Below are 17,095 nucleotides of genomic sequence, written 5' to 3'. Positions count from 1 at the left end.
TGATGATGATGATGATGATGATGATGATGATGATGATGATGATGATGGTAATGTTGGTTCGCTCATGATTATGATGTTAATACCGGCAGGGTGATCATCTGTGGTTAAATGAAAAAAGTGCTGAAGTTAATCAGCCTGGTATTTTCTAATGGGAAGACCATTTACCTGTTCTGATATGTGGTGTTTTACTTTCCAGTAACAGAGATGCTTCAGTCTTGGGCCCTCTTTTTCAACATTCATCATAGCCACTCTTCTTCCTCTTCATCTTCAATTTTAAATGTTCTAGTGGTAATATTTATTTACTTATTTATTAGCTTTGAACGGTATAAGGTAAACTTTATTTTGTCTCTAAAACAATTGTTAACATAGGAGTGAGAGCTCACATGACCATGAAAGTAACATAATGGAAAATGAAGACAACTTATTAAGATATAATGATTACCACAGACCAAGATATAAAAATCCAGAATGTTTCCTTTTAGCTTCCCTAGCTTAAGGCATGCATGCTCTTCTGGAATCTTAATACTTTGCTAATAATTTGCTGTACAGTATTAATGTACTGTGAAGTATGAATAAAAAATCCATTCTGAAATAAAATTTCAGTATAACAATTCTCAAAAGCAATGCAATAAATATATATACAACCCGGATTTTTAAAAATTCACTTCATATCCTAATCATATCCCCCTTCTTTTATCTCCTCCTGGTCCCACCTCCATCCCTCTCCCCCCATCCCCCTTCCCTGGTCCTCAGAAAGGGGGAGCCCTCCTCCCTTACCAGCTGGCCACAGACTATCAAGTCTCTTCAGGACGGCTTGCATCTTTTTCCTCTGTGGCCTGTAAAGCACCCCCCCACACACTAGTGGGAAGTGATCAAAGAGCAGGCAACAGAGTCCATGTCAGAGACAGCTCCCTTTACTCAAGGACCCACATGGAGACTGAGCTGCCTATCAGCTCCATCTGAGCAGGGGGCCTAGGTCCTCTCCATGCATGGTCCTTTTACAACCTAGGTAATAACATTAGTATATTATATGATGTGCTTAAAAAAATAAATGTATTAACAATTAAAAATGAATTATGATCTATAGAGAAAAGGAAAGTGGTGTTTATTGATGATTAATTGGAAATATGTAACAATTATGCTGCAAAAAATTTTCATAGTATCATTGTTTAGAGATTTATTTTATTTTTATGTGTGTTTTGTGCGAATGTTTTATTTTAAAAAATGAATATTTTACTTTTATGTGTGTGTATGTGCATTGTGTATGCACACATGCATGAAGATGTTTGTGGAGACCAGAGGAGGGTTTTCGATATCTGTGGGCTAGAGTTATAGGTGGTTGTAAGCTACCAGGTTGGTGCTGGGAACTGAACTCCAGTCTTCTGCAAAAGCAACAAATGGTCTTAACTGTTAAACTACCTCTCCAGTCCTTCTGACCTACAGTCTAGGTCAGAATTTTTTTCTTTTCTTTTCTTTTTTTTTTTGAGTTTATATCATTTCCTGTGCCTGTTTCCTCCCTCCAAACCTTCCTATATATCCTCCCTTGCTCTCTTTAAAAGTCGTGGCCTCATTTTTCATGGCTTGTTGTTACATATGTGAATATATGCATACATATAGATTCCTAAATATAGAAATACAACCTGTTTGGTCTGCACAACATTACCTGTATGTCTGTTCTCAGAGCTGACCATTTGGCAAGTGACAACCCACGTGCTCTTCCCTGAGGAAGACAATTCTTTGTTTTTGGCACTCCTCAGTTGCCTATAGTTCTTTATGTAGGATTGAGGGCTCATGGGCTCCCCAAACCCAGTCCATGCTAATATGTCTGTTGTTGTCCTTGTTCATCTCATGTTTACGTAGTCATGTTACTGATCTACATATCTTAACACTTTACCTCAGATCTGCAAAATCACCCTTTGACTTTCCTCTCTCCTCTTCTTCTTTCTGCTTTCAGCTTAAGCCGAGGCCTGCTAAAGGTGCTCACTCAGAACAATAGCACCATACCCCTTCTGCAAGCTGTATTCTGCTGATTTCTGCTCTGTTCTGGGGGGGTCCCTCTTTAAGTGTAGTCAGCGAAATGTGGGGGATAACAAAGAGAGCCCTGATGAGGAAAGAAGCTGACAAAGCCATCAGCTGGAGATGGACTTGAATTTTCTCATGGATGCTGGGACAGATCAGAACTTGGCTCAGAAACCAGCTTGAGGTAAATGGTCAGAATAGTGGGAGAGTGGAGTAACACAAGCAATCTGTGTAGCATGCTTGGCTCCAAGAGTGATGGCTGGGTTTTTCTGTGTGTTAAGAAACAAGAAGAACAAATAAGACTTTTAAAGCCACAGGATACCACAAAAAGTTTTAAAAAAAATCACAGGCAATCATTTAACTTTGAGAGAATAGAATGTGTGAAGTGATGGCTTTCTGAGCCTGTGGTACATGTAAGCTTTGGCTTCTCAAGAGGATCTGATTCCCTGGAGACTAAGCTGAAAGAAGAAATAACACTAGAGTAGTACCTCAGAGCTTTAGTTTACTCCTCTAGAGCAGTGGCTCTCGGCCTTCCTAATAATGCTACAGCCCTATAATACAGTTCCTAATCACAATGGAATACTACTCAGCAATTAAAAACAATGAAATCATAAAATTTGCAGGCAAATGGTGAGACCTAGAAAGGATTATTCTGAGTGAGGTATCCCAGAAGCAGAAAGACACACATGGTATATACTCACTTATAAGTGAATATTAGACATATAATATAGGATAAACATACTAAAATCTGTACACCTAAAGAAGCTAAGCAAGAAGGAGGACCCTGGGTAAGATGATCAATCCTCACTCAGAAAGCCAAACAGGATGGAAATCAGAAGAGGGAGAAAATAGGAAACAAGACAGGAGCCTATCACAGAGGGCCTCTGACTCTACCCAGCAGGTATCAAAGCAGATGCTGAGGCTCATAACCAAACTTTGGGCAGAGTGCAGGGAATCTTATGAAATAAGTGAGAGATAGAAAGACCTGGAGGGGACAGGAGCTCCACAAGGAGAGTAACAGAACCAAAAAATCTGGACACATGGAGTCTTTTGTGAGACTGATACTCCAACCAAGGACCATGCATGGAGATAACCTAGAGCCCCTGCCCAGATGTAGCCCATGGCAGCTCAGTATCCAAGTGAGTTCGCTAGTAAGGGGAACATGTCAGAGACATCTGACATGAACTTAGTGGCTGGCTCTTTAATCACCTCCCCCTGAGGAAAGAACAGTTTTACCAGACTACAGAGGAAGGCATGCAGCCAGTCCTGATGAGACCTGATAGGCTAGGTTCAGAGCGAAGGTGAGGAGGACCACCCTTATCAGTGGACTTGGAGAGGGCCATGGGAGGAGATGAAGGAGGAAGGGTGAGATTGGGAGGGAATGAGGGAAGGGACTACATCTGGGATACAAAGTAAATAAATTGTAACTAATTAATATAAAAAAATAAAAATAAAAAATACAGTTCCTCATGTTGTGCTGACCTCCAACCATAAAACTGTTTCATTGCTACTTTATAATTGTAATGCCACTGTTATAAATTGTGTATCTGTGTCATTTAACCCCCAGATTGAGGATCATTGACTTATAACATGAGCTTGCTTCTGGTTTGGGAAGTTTGTGGTAAGGATTAGAAACCCCAGGGTCTATCATGACACTAGAGTAAAAAATTAATAGGTTCATGTTGATTAATTCTCACAGAATATGTCAGTTCTTGAGGAAGTTAGTTAAAATATTTGTTGACCAATTAAAGATACGCAATCTCTCTTTATCTTGGTAATAGCTAAAATGGAAATAATTGTATTTATTCTTTCTCATTAGTAAGGTTCTTATAAATATCAAATCAAGAGAAGTTGGAAGATGTTTTGAATAGAATAGAATGTAATTCAGGTTGAAGGCATTTTCTTTAGATGTGTGCAGCAGTGTGTCTACCATGATAGGATGGTAGAAAGAGCTGAATACATAGACCTAGATTAGCAAAGGACATCAGTATCCAGAGCAGCACACTCTATCTGTGGAAGATCAAAAGTAATTGTGAATTGATGACTGGATGAATAAGGCTCACTGAAATCTGGAGAAGAGTGGGACAGCTGAACATCCGACCCACAATGATTCTGTGAAACGGTTTCAGATCTGAAAACCAGTCCCTAACCATGTCCTTACTGGCTCCTGAACAGCCCAGAAGAGGACAAAGTGGAGGAGAAAGACTTAGTGAATTCCAGATCTGCTATGATCATCATATGCTCCTAATACTCCTTGCCTAAGAGTCTTATTCAATCCTCAACAGAGGTGCACAAGTCCTCTTGTTTCTGTTCTGCACCATGCCACACTCTACACTGCAGATACACACTCAGCCTGCGGCTCCTCCAGGCACCCTCTTTCCTGCCACAGGTGGATGGGGACACACTCATTGGCCAGAATGCATTTCCCACTCCTGTCCTCCATTGCTTGAACTATGTCATGCTGTCCTTTTAGCATAATGGCCATCACGTTCATCAAAGTAGCCATGGCTACTCTCAAGAGACTTCAAGATCCAGCCTGTAGATTGTTGACATTCTTTCACAGAAGAAGGGGTTGGGAATGTGGAGAAAGTCGATCCTCACTTGAGATTCAGTTACTTCCTCCCACACTCTCCTACCTATTGTTTGTACTTCTGTCCCAATTACATAAGGCCTTGTGGTCTCAGAAGGCGCTGGACGGTGCAGTGTGTGGAAGGTTAGCAAAAGGGTAGACTCCCTCAATGCGGCTGTTGGGAAGTCATTATTCATTCTGGCTCAGGCTTCCTGATAGGGTGACTGCTTTGGGGCACCTACAAAGATTAGAGCCCCTCAGGCATCTTCTGTAAGTGAGCCCAGTGAAGGCATGGGTTCCTGAGTTAGACTTTGGTAGAATTATACTTTGGTTTATTGGCGCCCAGAAGAAGAGCATAGGTAGATGTGTGTTTACTCCTGGTTGGGGAAAACCTTCCTGTAGTAATGTCATCCTTTAAAGCCTGAGTCAGAGATGATCTCACCTTTTCTGACTCACCCAACTGAGTCTAGTTGCTCAAGTGTGGTGTTATTGTCCCCGCTGCAAGGATAGGATATTGTTGTTGTGTGTCTTCCTTATTAAAGTCACACCAAACTGAGAAAGGCCTAAATTGTTTTCTTTTATGGGCTCTTGGCAGCCTGCCTGTTAAAGGAAAGATCCCTGATCACATAGACACAGTTTTAACCACTGGATCCATGACTTTGTCGCTCTGTCGTCTCAAGATGTGACTATTTAAACTCACTAGGGTTCAGTTTTTCTACTTGAGATTTTCTACACTGGTTATTGATCCCTGTCAGATTGCCAGGTGGTACAGTTATATTCTTCACAGAAAGAGAACAGTGCCCATGACTCCAAACACACCTGTTATCATTGTAGCTATCATCATTCTTTTTTTTATTAATTAATTTATTTTTTATTCACTTTACATCCTGGTTGTAGCTCCATCCATCTATCTTTCTTATTGATCATATAAATTAGCAGACAAGATAACAGTAAGAAAAAACTCTGGAATTCAATATATGGTAAATATATTGTATAGGGAAGGATTAGCTATTTTCCCATTTGGATGACTTCTCTGAAAACAACTGGCCAAGATGGACTAGGAAAGGAGGAGGTTAAATGATACCCTTCATGCTCCTAAAGATGCTCATGTACTAACTCTGGGGACCTGCAAATATATTTTATTATGATGTCTTACATGGCGAAGAGACTTTGGAAATGAGCCCTTGGCTCATCCAGGTGGTTTAGCATATTCTCAAGGCCATTATGGAACAGAGGTGAGAAACTCATTGTTTTAAAAGACATAAGGCTGGCAGCCACCATCGCAGAGAAGAGAAGAAGACATGCTGCTGGCCTTGATGCTGAAGGAGCTACAAACAATGACAGCCAAGTGGTTTCTAAGCTGAAAAGGGTGGGGGAGACAGATTCTTCTCTTGGCCACAGGAGGTGTGTGGCCCTGTGGCCCCGCTTGTTCCAACATCCATAGGAAAGCAGTACTCATGCTCTAATGAAAATGGGGTGAGTAGTGGTTAGTATAGAATAGGTTTTGTTGACCCCAGAGCTCACTGGCTTAATACAAGGTCTTTCCTCTTCTATTCTAGCCCTCTCTTCCACATGCACAACCTGATTTAGAGGAGGATTCTGCTCTTCACATTTGCTCAGAGATCCACCATGCAGCATGTCACATCCCCACACCTGAGGCAGGTTCAGAAGGGAAAGAGATTCATACACACTTGCAGGTGCCTGGAGCATCACTTCCACTCACAGCCCACTGGCCAGTACCTGTCACATGACTCCAGTAGAACTTGAAAAGAAGCTGGGAATTGTTAAGAGAGCAAAGTAAGTACTAAGCAGTATTGGCCATGGTGCTAAAAGGCTGACTTGGCAAGACTTTCCCAAAAGAAAGGCTTTTAGAGTGGAAACTAGAGAAGAGAGGCATGCTAGGTAAAGGGAGATGAACACAAGCCAACGTTGGACAAACTCGTAGAGTGAAGGGAAAAATAGAGGAGGGAAGCATGTTTAATCGCTCTACAGTCAGATGGACATGAACATTCATACTGAATTTAACATATGCCCAAACGAGACAAGCCACAAAGGCACCGAAATTGTACTTTCGTATCAAATTTCTGTTTTGCACAAAATCTCTAGTTGTCTGTTGGAAAGGCTATTGACACCTTTTTCTATTCTCCCCCCCAAATGGATTCCTATGCAGTCTTTAGATTAACAGACACTTATATTTGCCTTCTTCCTTTTCAAAAGCTTCCTAGCTAGAGGCCGGGTAGGATGATAATATTTCCTGTATAAACATTTCACCAGTGGAAGCCCATGACCCTTCATGCTTCTACTTAATTTATGCTTGGGCTTACTGACTTAAAAACACGCCTTTATGAACCTAGATGCTACGCCAGTAATGAGGGCTGATCTTGACTTCCCCTTGGTAGGATTCAGAGCCAGCAGGGCAAAGTCTGTGAGGGATTATCTAGATTACATGAATCGAGGCAGGAAGACTCACCCTAGTCTAGCTTTATTTCTGTCGCTGTGGTAAAGCACTCTGACCTAAAGCTATAAAGGTGAGTCAATGGTTTATTTCAGTTTGCAGGTTACAGGTCTATGAGGGAAGTCAGGGCAGGAGTTCAAGGAGGAATTTGAAGTAGGAAAAATGGAGGAACACTTTTTATTTGTTTGTTTGTTTGTTTTTCTGTCTCTCTAGTGAAATCCATGCTTAATTAGCTTCTTTACATAGTCCAAGACTACCTGTACTGACCATTTACAGTGCCATCCATGATGGGCGGGGCCATCCTACATCAGTTAACAATCCAGACAACTCCCCCTAGAGGTGTCCACAGGCCAATGCAATCTAGGCAGTTCCTCAGTGGACTTCCTTCCCAGTGATACACAGTAAATGGGAGGGGTACCATTACACGAGCCGCTGTCCTGGACAATAGAATGGAATCTGAATACAAGTATTAGTTACTGTGTTTGAGGCTGTTTGGATACGCTGTGACCAGCAGGCTCTTGTTCCTGCTGACATATTTCTCTGTCATCATGGACTGCATTTTCTGGAACTGTAAGCCCAATCCAAAGAAACCTTTTTTTTTTGTTTTTTTTTTTTTTAGTTACTTTTGTCAAAGAAGTGAGATATGTAACTGATGATCTGAAGATTCAACAGAGTAGGGGAGAGCTGCCCTAGGTCCCTGTCCTCATCCTACCTTACGTATCTATCCAGTCTATACAACACCTCTCTGTCATAATTTCCTTCTGTTTCTATTTTGCATCATAATTCATGAAACCGTTTCCTCAGGGATGTCATCTGCTTTCCATAATCATCTAGAAAAAGGTGGGTGATGTGTTGTTAATTCCGGTCAACATTAAGAGAAACTTAACCTCAAAAGCCTTTAGTAACTTGGCCGTGTGGGTATGCTTTATGACTGTAGTTTATGCTCTCTTCTGTAATACAATTCCCTTGTTGTCCCCTCCACCCCCGCAGACAACCACAGTCAAATATGCCAGTGCCAGGCCTTCTGTGACAATTCACACCTACAAGTCCCACCACACCATACCCCGTAAAATGTAGAAGATACAGGGATTTTATCACTAACAGCCAGTGCTAAAAGAATAATAGGTTATGTAACAAGTTAAGCGCTTTCTATATAAGACTCCGTTTTCTTTTACAGAAACACCCATGAGACAAACTCCATACAAGATTCATGTATATGTCATATATACCTTATACGCACAGCCTGAAGGTAGCCTGAATAGTTCTGTGCATGAATCAAAAGATGGTGGTGTGAAAACTCTCTATTTGTGATAACATGTCAGTCTCAGACCAGCTCAGATGGGAGAAAACTTCTGACTCGGAGTTTTCAGATCAGGGCCACTCTGCCTGCACCACATTCTTCAGCAGCTCCTTACAGCACTCAGACAGCGCAGACAGTTCTGCCGCTAGGTGCTCTTAGCTGTCTGCTCTCCATATTTAAATCCTCCTTTACAAGCGACTGAGCCAAAGGCCACAGAGCGGAAATAATTCATCTTCAGGCCTTAGAGGTGGACATCAAATTAGATAAGAGCCCCGACACCCTCAGCCTCGTGCTCTTTGCTCACACCACATAAGACAAAATGAAGTCCCAGTACACACAATCCACATACTCAAAATAGCATTATTGCAGATCCTGGTGGTACAGGCCCTATGATATCAGCTATTCTGGAGGCTGAGGCAGGAGGCCTGAAAGTTCGAGGACTTCCTGGGCTACAGAGTGAGTTCAATACTAGCCTAGGCATCTACATGTTAATGAGACCCTGCCTTTAAAAAGAGATACAAAAAGAAAGAAGAAAGGTTTGGTAAGGTAGCATACAAAAAGTGGTAGGTTCATCCTTATTACTCAAAATAGAACACAACAGTGTTTAAAAAGCAGCAAGAGCAACAAACAATAAAAAAAAAAAAAAAAAAAACCAGTAGCAGCAACAACCAACCAAACAAGAAAGCCCCTAGAGCTATTGAGAAGAAGCAGAACAGCCATGGGTACTTTGTTTTTAAATGGCACTTGAAACTAGCCTGTCTCCATTGGTCCTTTAAAACGTGAAATGATACTGCCAGTCCTCAAAATAATTAGAAACAAACCTAGCTTCCAAGCCCTTTTCTTTTCTCTGGCCTTCAGCCACGGCTAATCTTTGAGGCGAGCTGTGAGCTAGTCCAAAGGTGTGTGTGTGTGGAGCCTCAGGGCTTAAAAATTGGTTTGCATGCCTATGGTGGCTCTGCTATAATTCTATGGATGGGGGACCTTGACAATATCATCAACCGTAAGGATAGCATTGTAAATTTTCAGTTTATTCAAATATACTATTCAAAAGGTAATCCTAACTGACAAAGTTGGCAGGTGTTTCTATATACACATACAGATAAGAAAGATTAAAGTCACAGAAGACAACTGACTTGTCTGGGGACAAATGGCAAGTGCGTGGCAGATGGTGGCTCACATGCAGGTCTCCTGGATTCACATTTTGTCCTCTGTCCCATACAACATCCACTGTCATTATGATGAAAGGGACAAAGCCAGTCATCAAGAACTGCAACTAGAAGGCCAGCAAGAGGGCTTATGGCAATGGTTCTCAAACCCGTGGGTCACAACCCCCTTGGGAGCCTGCATATCAGATACCCTGCATATCAGCTATTTATATTGTGATTCATAATAGTAGCAAAATCACAGTTAGGAAGTAGCAATGAAATAATTTGAAGGTTGGGGTCGACACAATATGAGGAACTGGGTTAAAGGGTCATGGTGTTAAGAAGGTTGGGAACCACGGCTTAGTGCACAAAGGCACTTTCTGCCAAGCCTGATCACCTGAGTTTGAGTCCTAGGATCCACATGGTGGAAGAAAAGCAGCAGCTCTCACTAGTCAGTTGTCCTCTGACCTCCACACTTATGCACCATGAAAACACACACCCAATAAATAAGTCAATAAGATGTAAAAAAAAAAAAAAAAAAAATCACAAAAGAAGGACACTTAGAGTTAATCAGTCTTAGTTTGCACCAGGATCCTGCCCTATCTGTAAAATGGGAAGATGATGATAAAAATAGTCAGGAGACCGGAGAAATTCAAGTTTTGAACTCTTTCCATGGTCAGGGTGGAAACTCACTTGATATTTCTGAAGCACAGTCTATACAGCTTGTCTGTATTTAACGAGCCCCAGCAAATGGGGCGTTTTGATTGACCTTTGAAAATGCTTCCAGGGATGTGTTGACTTTGATATCAACCTTACTTCTGTCCAGTCCCCATGTAGCACTTTCTCAGGGTCCTTCTCTAAAGAGCTATGCATGGCTGCTGTTTGGGGGGGGGGGGTAGATCCAAACAGCGACAGAAAATAGCACCCTGAATATTGAAAAGCGTCAACGTCAACTTTCTTTGTTGCCGTGTAGTATATGGGTTCCTGCAGAGTTTTGCTGGGGCCTCCATGATTATGCCACGGGTTATGGCTTTAAGCAAGAGACATTCGTTGTGTGATGGTTCTGGGAGGTAAATGTCCAAGTTCCAGCTGTGGGTAGGGTCAGTTTGAGCTTGAGGATGGTAGGTCCTTCCTCTCAGCTTGGAGTTTGACGGAAGTCTTGATGTTCACATGGTGTCCTCACTGTCCAACCTCTGCATATTCCCCTGTTTGAATTTTTTCCCCCCCTGAGGATGTCACTCATGCTGGATTAAAACAGACTCATATGGCCTCACTTCAATTTGACTATTCGATAAATAGCCCTCAAAATAAGACATGTGCTCCCCAAGGAATGCAGGCCTGGCCTTCGACTCTGGAGAAGAATGACACACTCCAACGGTAACAGCCACCGTCCACCGTTTCCCCCATGAGTTACTGTCATGTCAGGTGTGGCATTATCTGCCCTTTGAGCCCGGGGGCTGGTCTGAGTTCTTTGTATGTATGAACATTTTTAAGCCTCTATGGAATGCTAAGCAACAGACATTATTTTCTCTCCTTTACAAAGGGAACACCTGGGGCACTGAGAAATTAAATATCTTGCTCAAAGAACTGGTGTTTGTCAGAGCTAGGGACAGACCGGTCAGTCTGCTTCAGGGGCTATGCCTTTAAGAGGCAAGCTTTCCAGTCTCTTACAGCATGACAATGCCTTCCTCCACGGACCCCAGAGTGCCATGGGACCTTTGGATCTACTCAAGGCCTGGGGTCTTGCAAGGAGAGAAGAGACCAATTGTGGCCAAGGAGCTGGGGAAGAATCCTTGGGAAAGCGGGGCCTGATTTGAGTCACACCAGCCAAGAGGCCATACCTCTGGGAGAAGATGCTTACAGAAACATCTGGCTGGAACGGGCATAGTCCAGAAATCATGGCTAAAGTGGGAGGGTGCTGTATGGGTGCGAAGACCACCAGCCTTGTCAGCTTGGTTCAACCTCACAGGCACGGAGACAGCTCACAAGACGCAGCGGCAGAATGACAGGACCAGTGCTGCCCGCTGGGAACGTTTCTCTCAGGAGAAATGTAGGTGAATGATTTGGAGAAGGGAGATTTAACTCTTCCCTTTGAAGTGATGATTGGATGAGGGTGGGGATCACTATAAGGGATGAATGGGAAATGACCTTCGTCATTTCCTGTCTCACTAAAAAGGACCAAACAACATAGTCCAAGAGGATGCTTCCCATAGCCTCCTAGCCAAGACAGATGTGACAGATGTGAGCTGCGCAGCCTTTTATTCAGTGACTTATTGGGTAAACTTCTTTTTTTTAAGACAAGGTCTTACCCATCACCCAGACTAGCCTGGAACTCACAGGAGTCCTCCTGCCTCAGCCTTCTGTGTACTGGGATTACAAGTATGCACCACTAAAACTCTGCTTTGATGACAACCTCTTAATCGCAGCTGTTTCTTCTTTCTGCAGACAAGCTCACCAGCCAGAGGCTGTCGTTGCTGGGATCCCCAGGAATTAATCCTTGTGGACTGGAGAGGTATACAGACAGGAAACAGCTGGCACGTCCATTATTTAATTAATAGATGCTTCCTTAGGACCTTTTCCTTAAACATCAGATTATTGAGACTTAAATAAATAAACAAAACAAAACAAAAAAAACCAAACAAACATTTCTCTTGAAGCTTTACTAAGCCATGTTTCATAGGCATTAGGGCCTAGATTCTATCCACATCAGGCAAATGTGATCTTGGTAATATCTTACTGCCTCAGGACCACCACAGGGTCTCAGAGAAAAAGCAACCTGCCCCCAACCCCACCCAGTGGCTCCTTCAGTTCTCAGAATAAAACACGTGCATCGGAAAAGGCCTTTTAACTCTAGGTCTATCTAGAGCTTAGGATTCCATTTTGGCTACTTATTTTCATAAAAAAAAAAATCCTACCCCATTAACACTTAGCTTCAAGAATGTGTCCTGACTCACGCTACCACGCTGTGTCCCTCTGAGCTACTGCTCTCCATCCCGCCCCACTCTTCTCCCTCTCCTCTTCCTCTGCTACATTGCTACCCATTCCTCTGACAACCAGCTCAGACAGCAGCTCCTGAAATGAGTCTCCGGGTGGGTGATGGTCATCATTCTACTTTACATCATTTATTTTCTTTGACACTCATCTGAAATGCTAAGCAAGTAAATGACACTGTAAAACAGGTCTCTCTCAGATGCTAATGTGGGGCCTGGAACATGGAAGATGCCTGCTCCATGACCACAAGATGATGAGAGCTGGGTCTAAGGAATGGATCTTTCCAACTCAACCCATATAAGAACATTTACAGGACATCCAAAGTATAGACACTGGATGGGTAGTCAGAAAACTTTTGTCAATTTTCTGCCCCTGGCACTCAGTTTTCTTTGTAAATTGTGAGTTGTTATACTGATTGGACTTTGAGAAATTTCCCAGTTCCAGCACTTGCTCAAATCACTGGGCAATGGTGAGCTTCACTGTGGCTTGATTCATAATGTGGTTCAAGCTCATCCATCAAAAACAGTCAAGCCTGCTTGGTGACTCCTTGACTGGTGAGCTCAAAAAGTGCTACAAACTCTCTCTTGCCAAGACTGGACACAACTGAAAACACCTGACTAATGGCGCGGAGTGGGCTACCACTTAACTCTGAGTTTGAAAGAGAACTTAGCATCCTGTCAGTAGGAGGCTCAATAAAGCAGCCCCCTTCATGAATGTGTGTGCATGAGATGTAGGGTAGGTACGTATTTGTGTGTATACGTACAGACAAACATATGCACGTGGAGACCAAAGGTCAGCCTCGGCTGTGATTCCCGAGGAGCTGCCCACTTTGTTGTTCTTGAGGCTCTCTCACTGAGCCTGGAGCTCACTGATTCTGCCAGACTATTGTCCATCAAATCCCCTGGGATCCTCCAGTCTCTCCCTTTTCAGTTTGGGAATTATAGGTATATACGACAATACCTAGCATTTTGACATGCTGTGGATTGAATGTAGGCTCTCAATGCTTGCGTGGCAAGAACTTTACCAAGTGAGCCAGCTCAAAACATACTCCTCTAGAATTCCCCCAAACCATATATTTATATAAGAAAGAATACTTTTTTGTTGTTGTTTGTTTGGGGCAGGGTATCACTGTGTAAGCTTGAATGGTCTGGAACTGCTATGTAGATAAGGCTGGCCTTGAGCTCGGAGATCTGTATTCTCTGCCTCCAGAGTGTTGAGATTAAAGGTGTGTGGCACCAGTTCAGTCCTAACTTCTTTTTAAAGAACAGAATCTCACTATATATTACAGGCGGGTCTCGAATTTAGTCTTCCTGCCTCGGCTTCCCAAATGCTAGGATTACAGGTGTGTACCACCATGGCCAGATAAAAATAACTTTTCTTTTAATAACTGAAAAGAACTAAAAATGCCCATTTCTTTTAATACCTACTAACACAGGACCAAACAACTGAAACTTGAGTGGCCTAAAACAAACAGGAACCCCACCTTCTGCATCTTCCAGTTGTGTAGAAGGGGGAGTATTAACATGGTCCAGGTGAGTGAGTTTTCCATCCACAGGATGTGGATGAGAGCCATTCTAAGGTGTCTGCCTGGTGCTGGTGGGGTCTGCGGGGCTCTGAGGGGTAACACTGAGGGAAGGCTAGCAAGCTAGGCTCAGCCCGAACTGTCAGTCAGGGTCCACATGAGGTTATGTTCAGCATGAAAACTGTGGGGAGAAGGCTGCTGATCTGGCTCAGGGCTGCAAGAACCAGCTCTCAAAAGAAGGTGGGAACAGCATGGCTTCTTGGGAGTCTGTGAAGTCCCACAGTGCCAAGCGTGGCAACCTGTGATGTTCAAGGCAGCCTGCAGTTGGGCCCAGATTCTGTACAGGGAGCATGCTTTCGCCTCTTGAGAATGTTGGAGAATGTGAGGTCAGTATTAACACCATGCGGTCTGAAACACCTATGTGTGTCAACACTTTTCTAACATAGATAGATCTTCTTCCGCTTATTCTCCTGCTTCAACCTCTCCCTTGAACTCTGAAGGTGGTTATTCCTCTGTATAATTAGCCCTTCAATGATTCCATGTCTAAAACTGTCTCCTGGTCCCCTTCTAAACTGCTCAGTATTGAGCCTTCTCTGAAGACGCTGGCTCTATCCTCCTGCAATTCAGCCTTCATGCCTTTGGGTCATCAACCCTCCTCTTCCTTCCTCCCTTTTCTACTCAGTATATCATGTTGACTCTACCTTTAATATACAGATGCACCTTGACTTACCACAGGATAATGGCACAATCATCCCATGGTATGGTGAACATGCCATATCCTAAGGTAAAAATGCAGTTAATACACCCAACCTACTAAAACCCATTGCTTAGCAACAGAGAACAGATAGAATATTCATTTACCTGTCTAGTACCACACAGGGCTAACCCAGGAAGAGATCAAAAAATTCACAGCTCAAAGTAGTTTTTACCAAGTGAGCATCACTTCTGTGCATCATAAAGCCGAAACACCATTAGTTCGGTCATCCAAAGTCAGAGACCAGGAATCTGACACTAACCACCATCCCTGCTAAGACTGGCTGGAGCCACTCTACTTCCTGCTTAGATCCCTGCACCATCCCTCTACTGGGTAATCTATCTACTGTTCTCACACTTCTGGCCATTTAGTTTCCAAACTAAACCCTAACCCTAACCACCAGTGATTCACCAGCCTGAGCGTAGGCCCTAGCCCTGCTTCTGACTGGCAGTGTCATACTGTGTAGCAGTGATGTTCTGTCTTTCAGCTGCTTCACCTAAAAAACCCGGGGTCAATGACCTCTAGGCCTCTGTCCCATCAGGGTGACAAGCAGAAATAGTGGTGGACAGTTCAGATCCTGGCTAGCCAGAGAGGGCAGAATGTAAGTTCACTTTCCTTTTGCTGAGCCCTCACAGGTAGATTCAGCCTGGCAAGTTGCCATCATGGAAGAGGGTCCCCAAAATTGATGAATAGAGCCCAACATGCCAGTAATCCAAGCATCTGAGAGTCTGAGGCCAGCCTGTGCTATAAAGTTAGACCTTTTCTACCATAAAAAGCTCCTTCCACCCCCCTCCAAAAAAAAAAAAAAAAAAAAAAAAAAGAATAAGTTTCTAAACACCATAGTGTTGCAGGTGGGACAGTAGAAGGACTTCTCCAGGGGATGGAATTGGCTTCCTTGCCTCCCCTTTTCCAAGACTCAGCTGACCAGATGGAGTGAGTTAAAGGGACACAGCTGTCCCTTTAACACTCCAGAGCCGTCCTTGCCGAGCCCCAGCTGAATGGATCCACCATTGTAAACGGAACATCTGGGTGGGGAGCGGCACAATTTCAGGAGTAAATGATTTGCTTCCAAATACCTAATAGAGACACAGTACTACAAGCACGTATCCATCTGTGAAAAGCAAGCCACTAACAGAGAGAACAGCAAGGCAAGGATGAGGGGAGGGAAAGGGAAGACAAGGTTAGCCATTCAAAACTTTTGTTGCTTTTGTCAGCAACAAAAACCTCCAGCGTCTCCCTGTGGGGCTCAGACTGGCTCTAGCCTTTCAATTCTCCTGCCTCTGCTTTTGGGGTACCACCACCACGAGCCTGGGCTCTAGTTTTTCATGCAACTCCAGTCTCACAAGTTGGTGTAATCCTGTTTCAGAAGTGAGAACCCTAGTCAGTGCTTAAGGGCTCAAGGGCATAAGCACTTTTGCCCCGGCCCACAGAGTTAATAGGGAACGGCGATGTAAAGCCACGGGCACACCACGAGGCCACCTCTTCCCAGAGTCACCCTCTGTCCTTGGACCTGGACACCCAGCTGCCAGCGCAAAGGTCAGACAGAGAGGGAAAGTCAACAATGAAGAGACAAACACTTGAACTGTGGCCTGGGTTGCAGAGCGCGCCCCGGGGGCTGTAGAGGGGCAGGACGCAGGCTGCCCAAGCAAGGCCAGCAGGCCAGGTTCATAGCGGGACACCTAGCATGTTTGTTCCGGACCCAGCAGCCCGGACAAACAGGCAGCTCTTTCTCCAGGGCTCCCTCCTTCGGAAGGAACTTAAGTCCGCGAGGTGGCACCCAGACAGCCCATACCGAAGCGGAGGTGTGGGGGCTTACCTCTTCCATGGTGGTCCTCCGAGGCAGCACCCCAATCCCAGCTTTCCAGAGCTGGATCCTGGGGCCAACAGTGCTCTAACCTCCGTTCGCCAGCTTGCAATCACTTCCCCTCCTCCCGGACACGCGGGAGCCTAGGCTCCTCACCTGCTCCACCTGTGCTGTGGCTCCTCCCTTCCTCGGGGCTGGGAGCCGGGCGGGCCTCCATCCTCCTAGAGGGACCTACTCCCTGGGGGGGGGGGGTGTAGGGGGCGGAGTGTGGGCTGAAGGCTGAAGCTCCCAAGGCTCCGGGACTCCCACCACTCCCCCCTGCAAGGGGTTCACTTTGTGCCTGCGTTGGGTCCTCTCCCATGACATCCCGCCCGGGGGAGTTGCTGGGAGCCGGGCATGTGAGCACATCTTGTCTCTGAAGTTAGAAGGAAAAGCTCCGGGACACTAAAAAGCTCCTTTAGTGACACCCTCTTCCAGCTCCGCCCCTGCTGATGGCTACTTAATTTCGGAAAAGCTGCTCAGGGCCAGAGAAAAGA

The 17,095-nt window shown here is 44.3% G+C and overlaps 1 protein-coding gene across 1 annotated transcript in view; it reads right to left on the bottom strand.

The window, feature by feature from the left end:
* Fyb2 (FYN binding protein 2) overlaps positions 1 to 16,741 on the bottom strand; it is a 103,586-nt gene extending 86,845 nt beyond the window's left edge. The window contains exon 1 of the mRNA XM_055628906.1: positions 16,572 to 16,741. Coding sequence (XP_055484881.1) covers positions 16,572 to 16,580 — 9 coding nt within the window. The 5' untranslated portion in view covers positions 16,581 to 16,741. The remainder of the gene's footprint in view (positions 1 to 16,571) is intronic.
* Between the last annotated feature and the right edge of the window lie 354 nt (positions 16,742 to 17,095).

The sequence above is a fragment of the Psammomys obesus genome, unplaced genomic scaffold (genome assembly GCF_907164565.1).
Source record: "Psammomys obesus unplaced genomic scaffold, mPsaObe1.curated_primary_1811, whole genome shotgun sequence".
In the NCBI taxonomy this organism is placed as follows: Eukaryota; Metazoa; Chordata; class Mammalia; order Rodentia; family Muridae; genus Psammomys; species Psammomys obesus.
The sequence above is the reverse complement of the archived record's forward strand: the minus strand, read 5'-3'. Positions and strand labels throughout refer to the sequence as shown.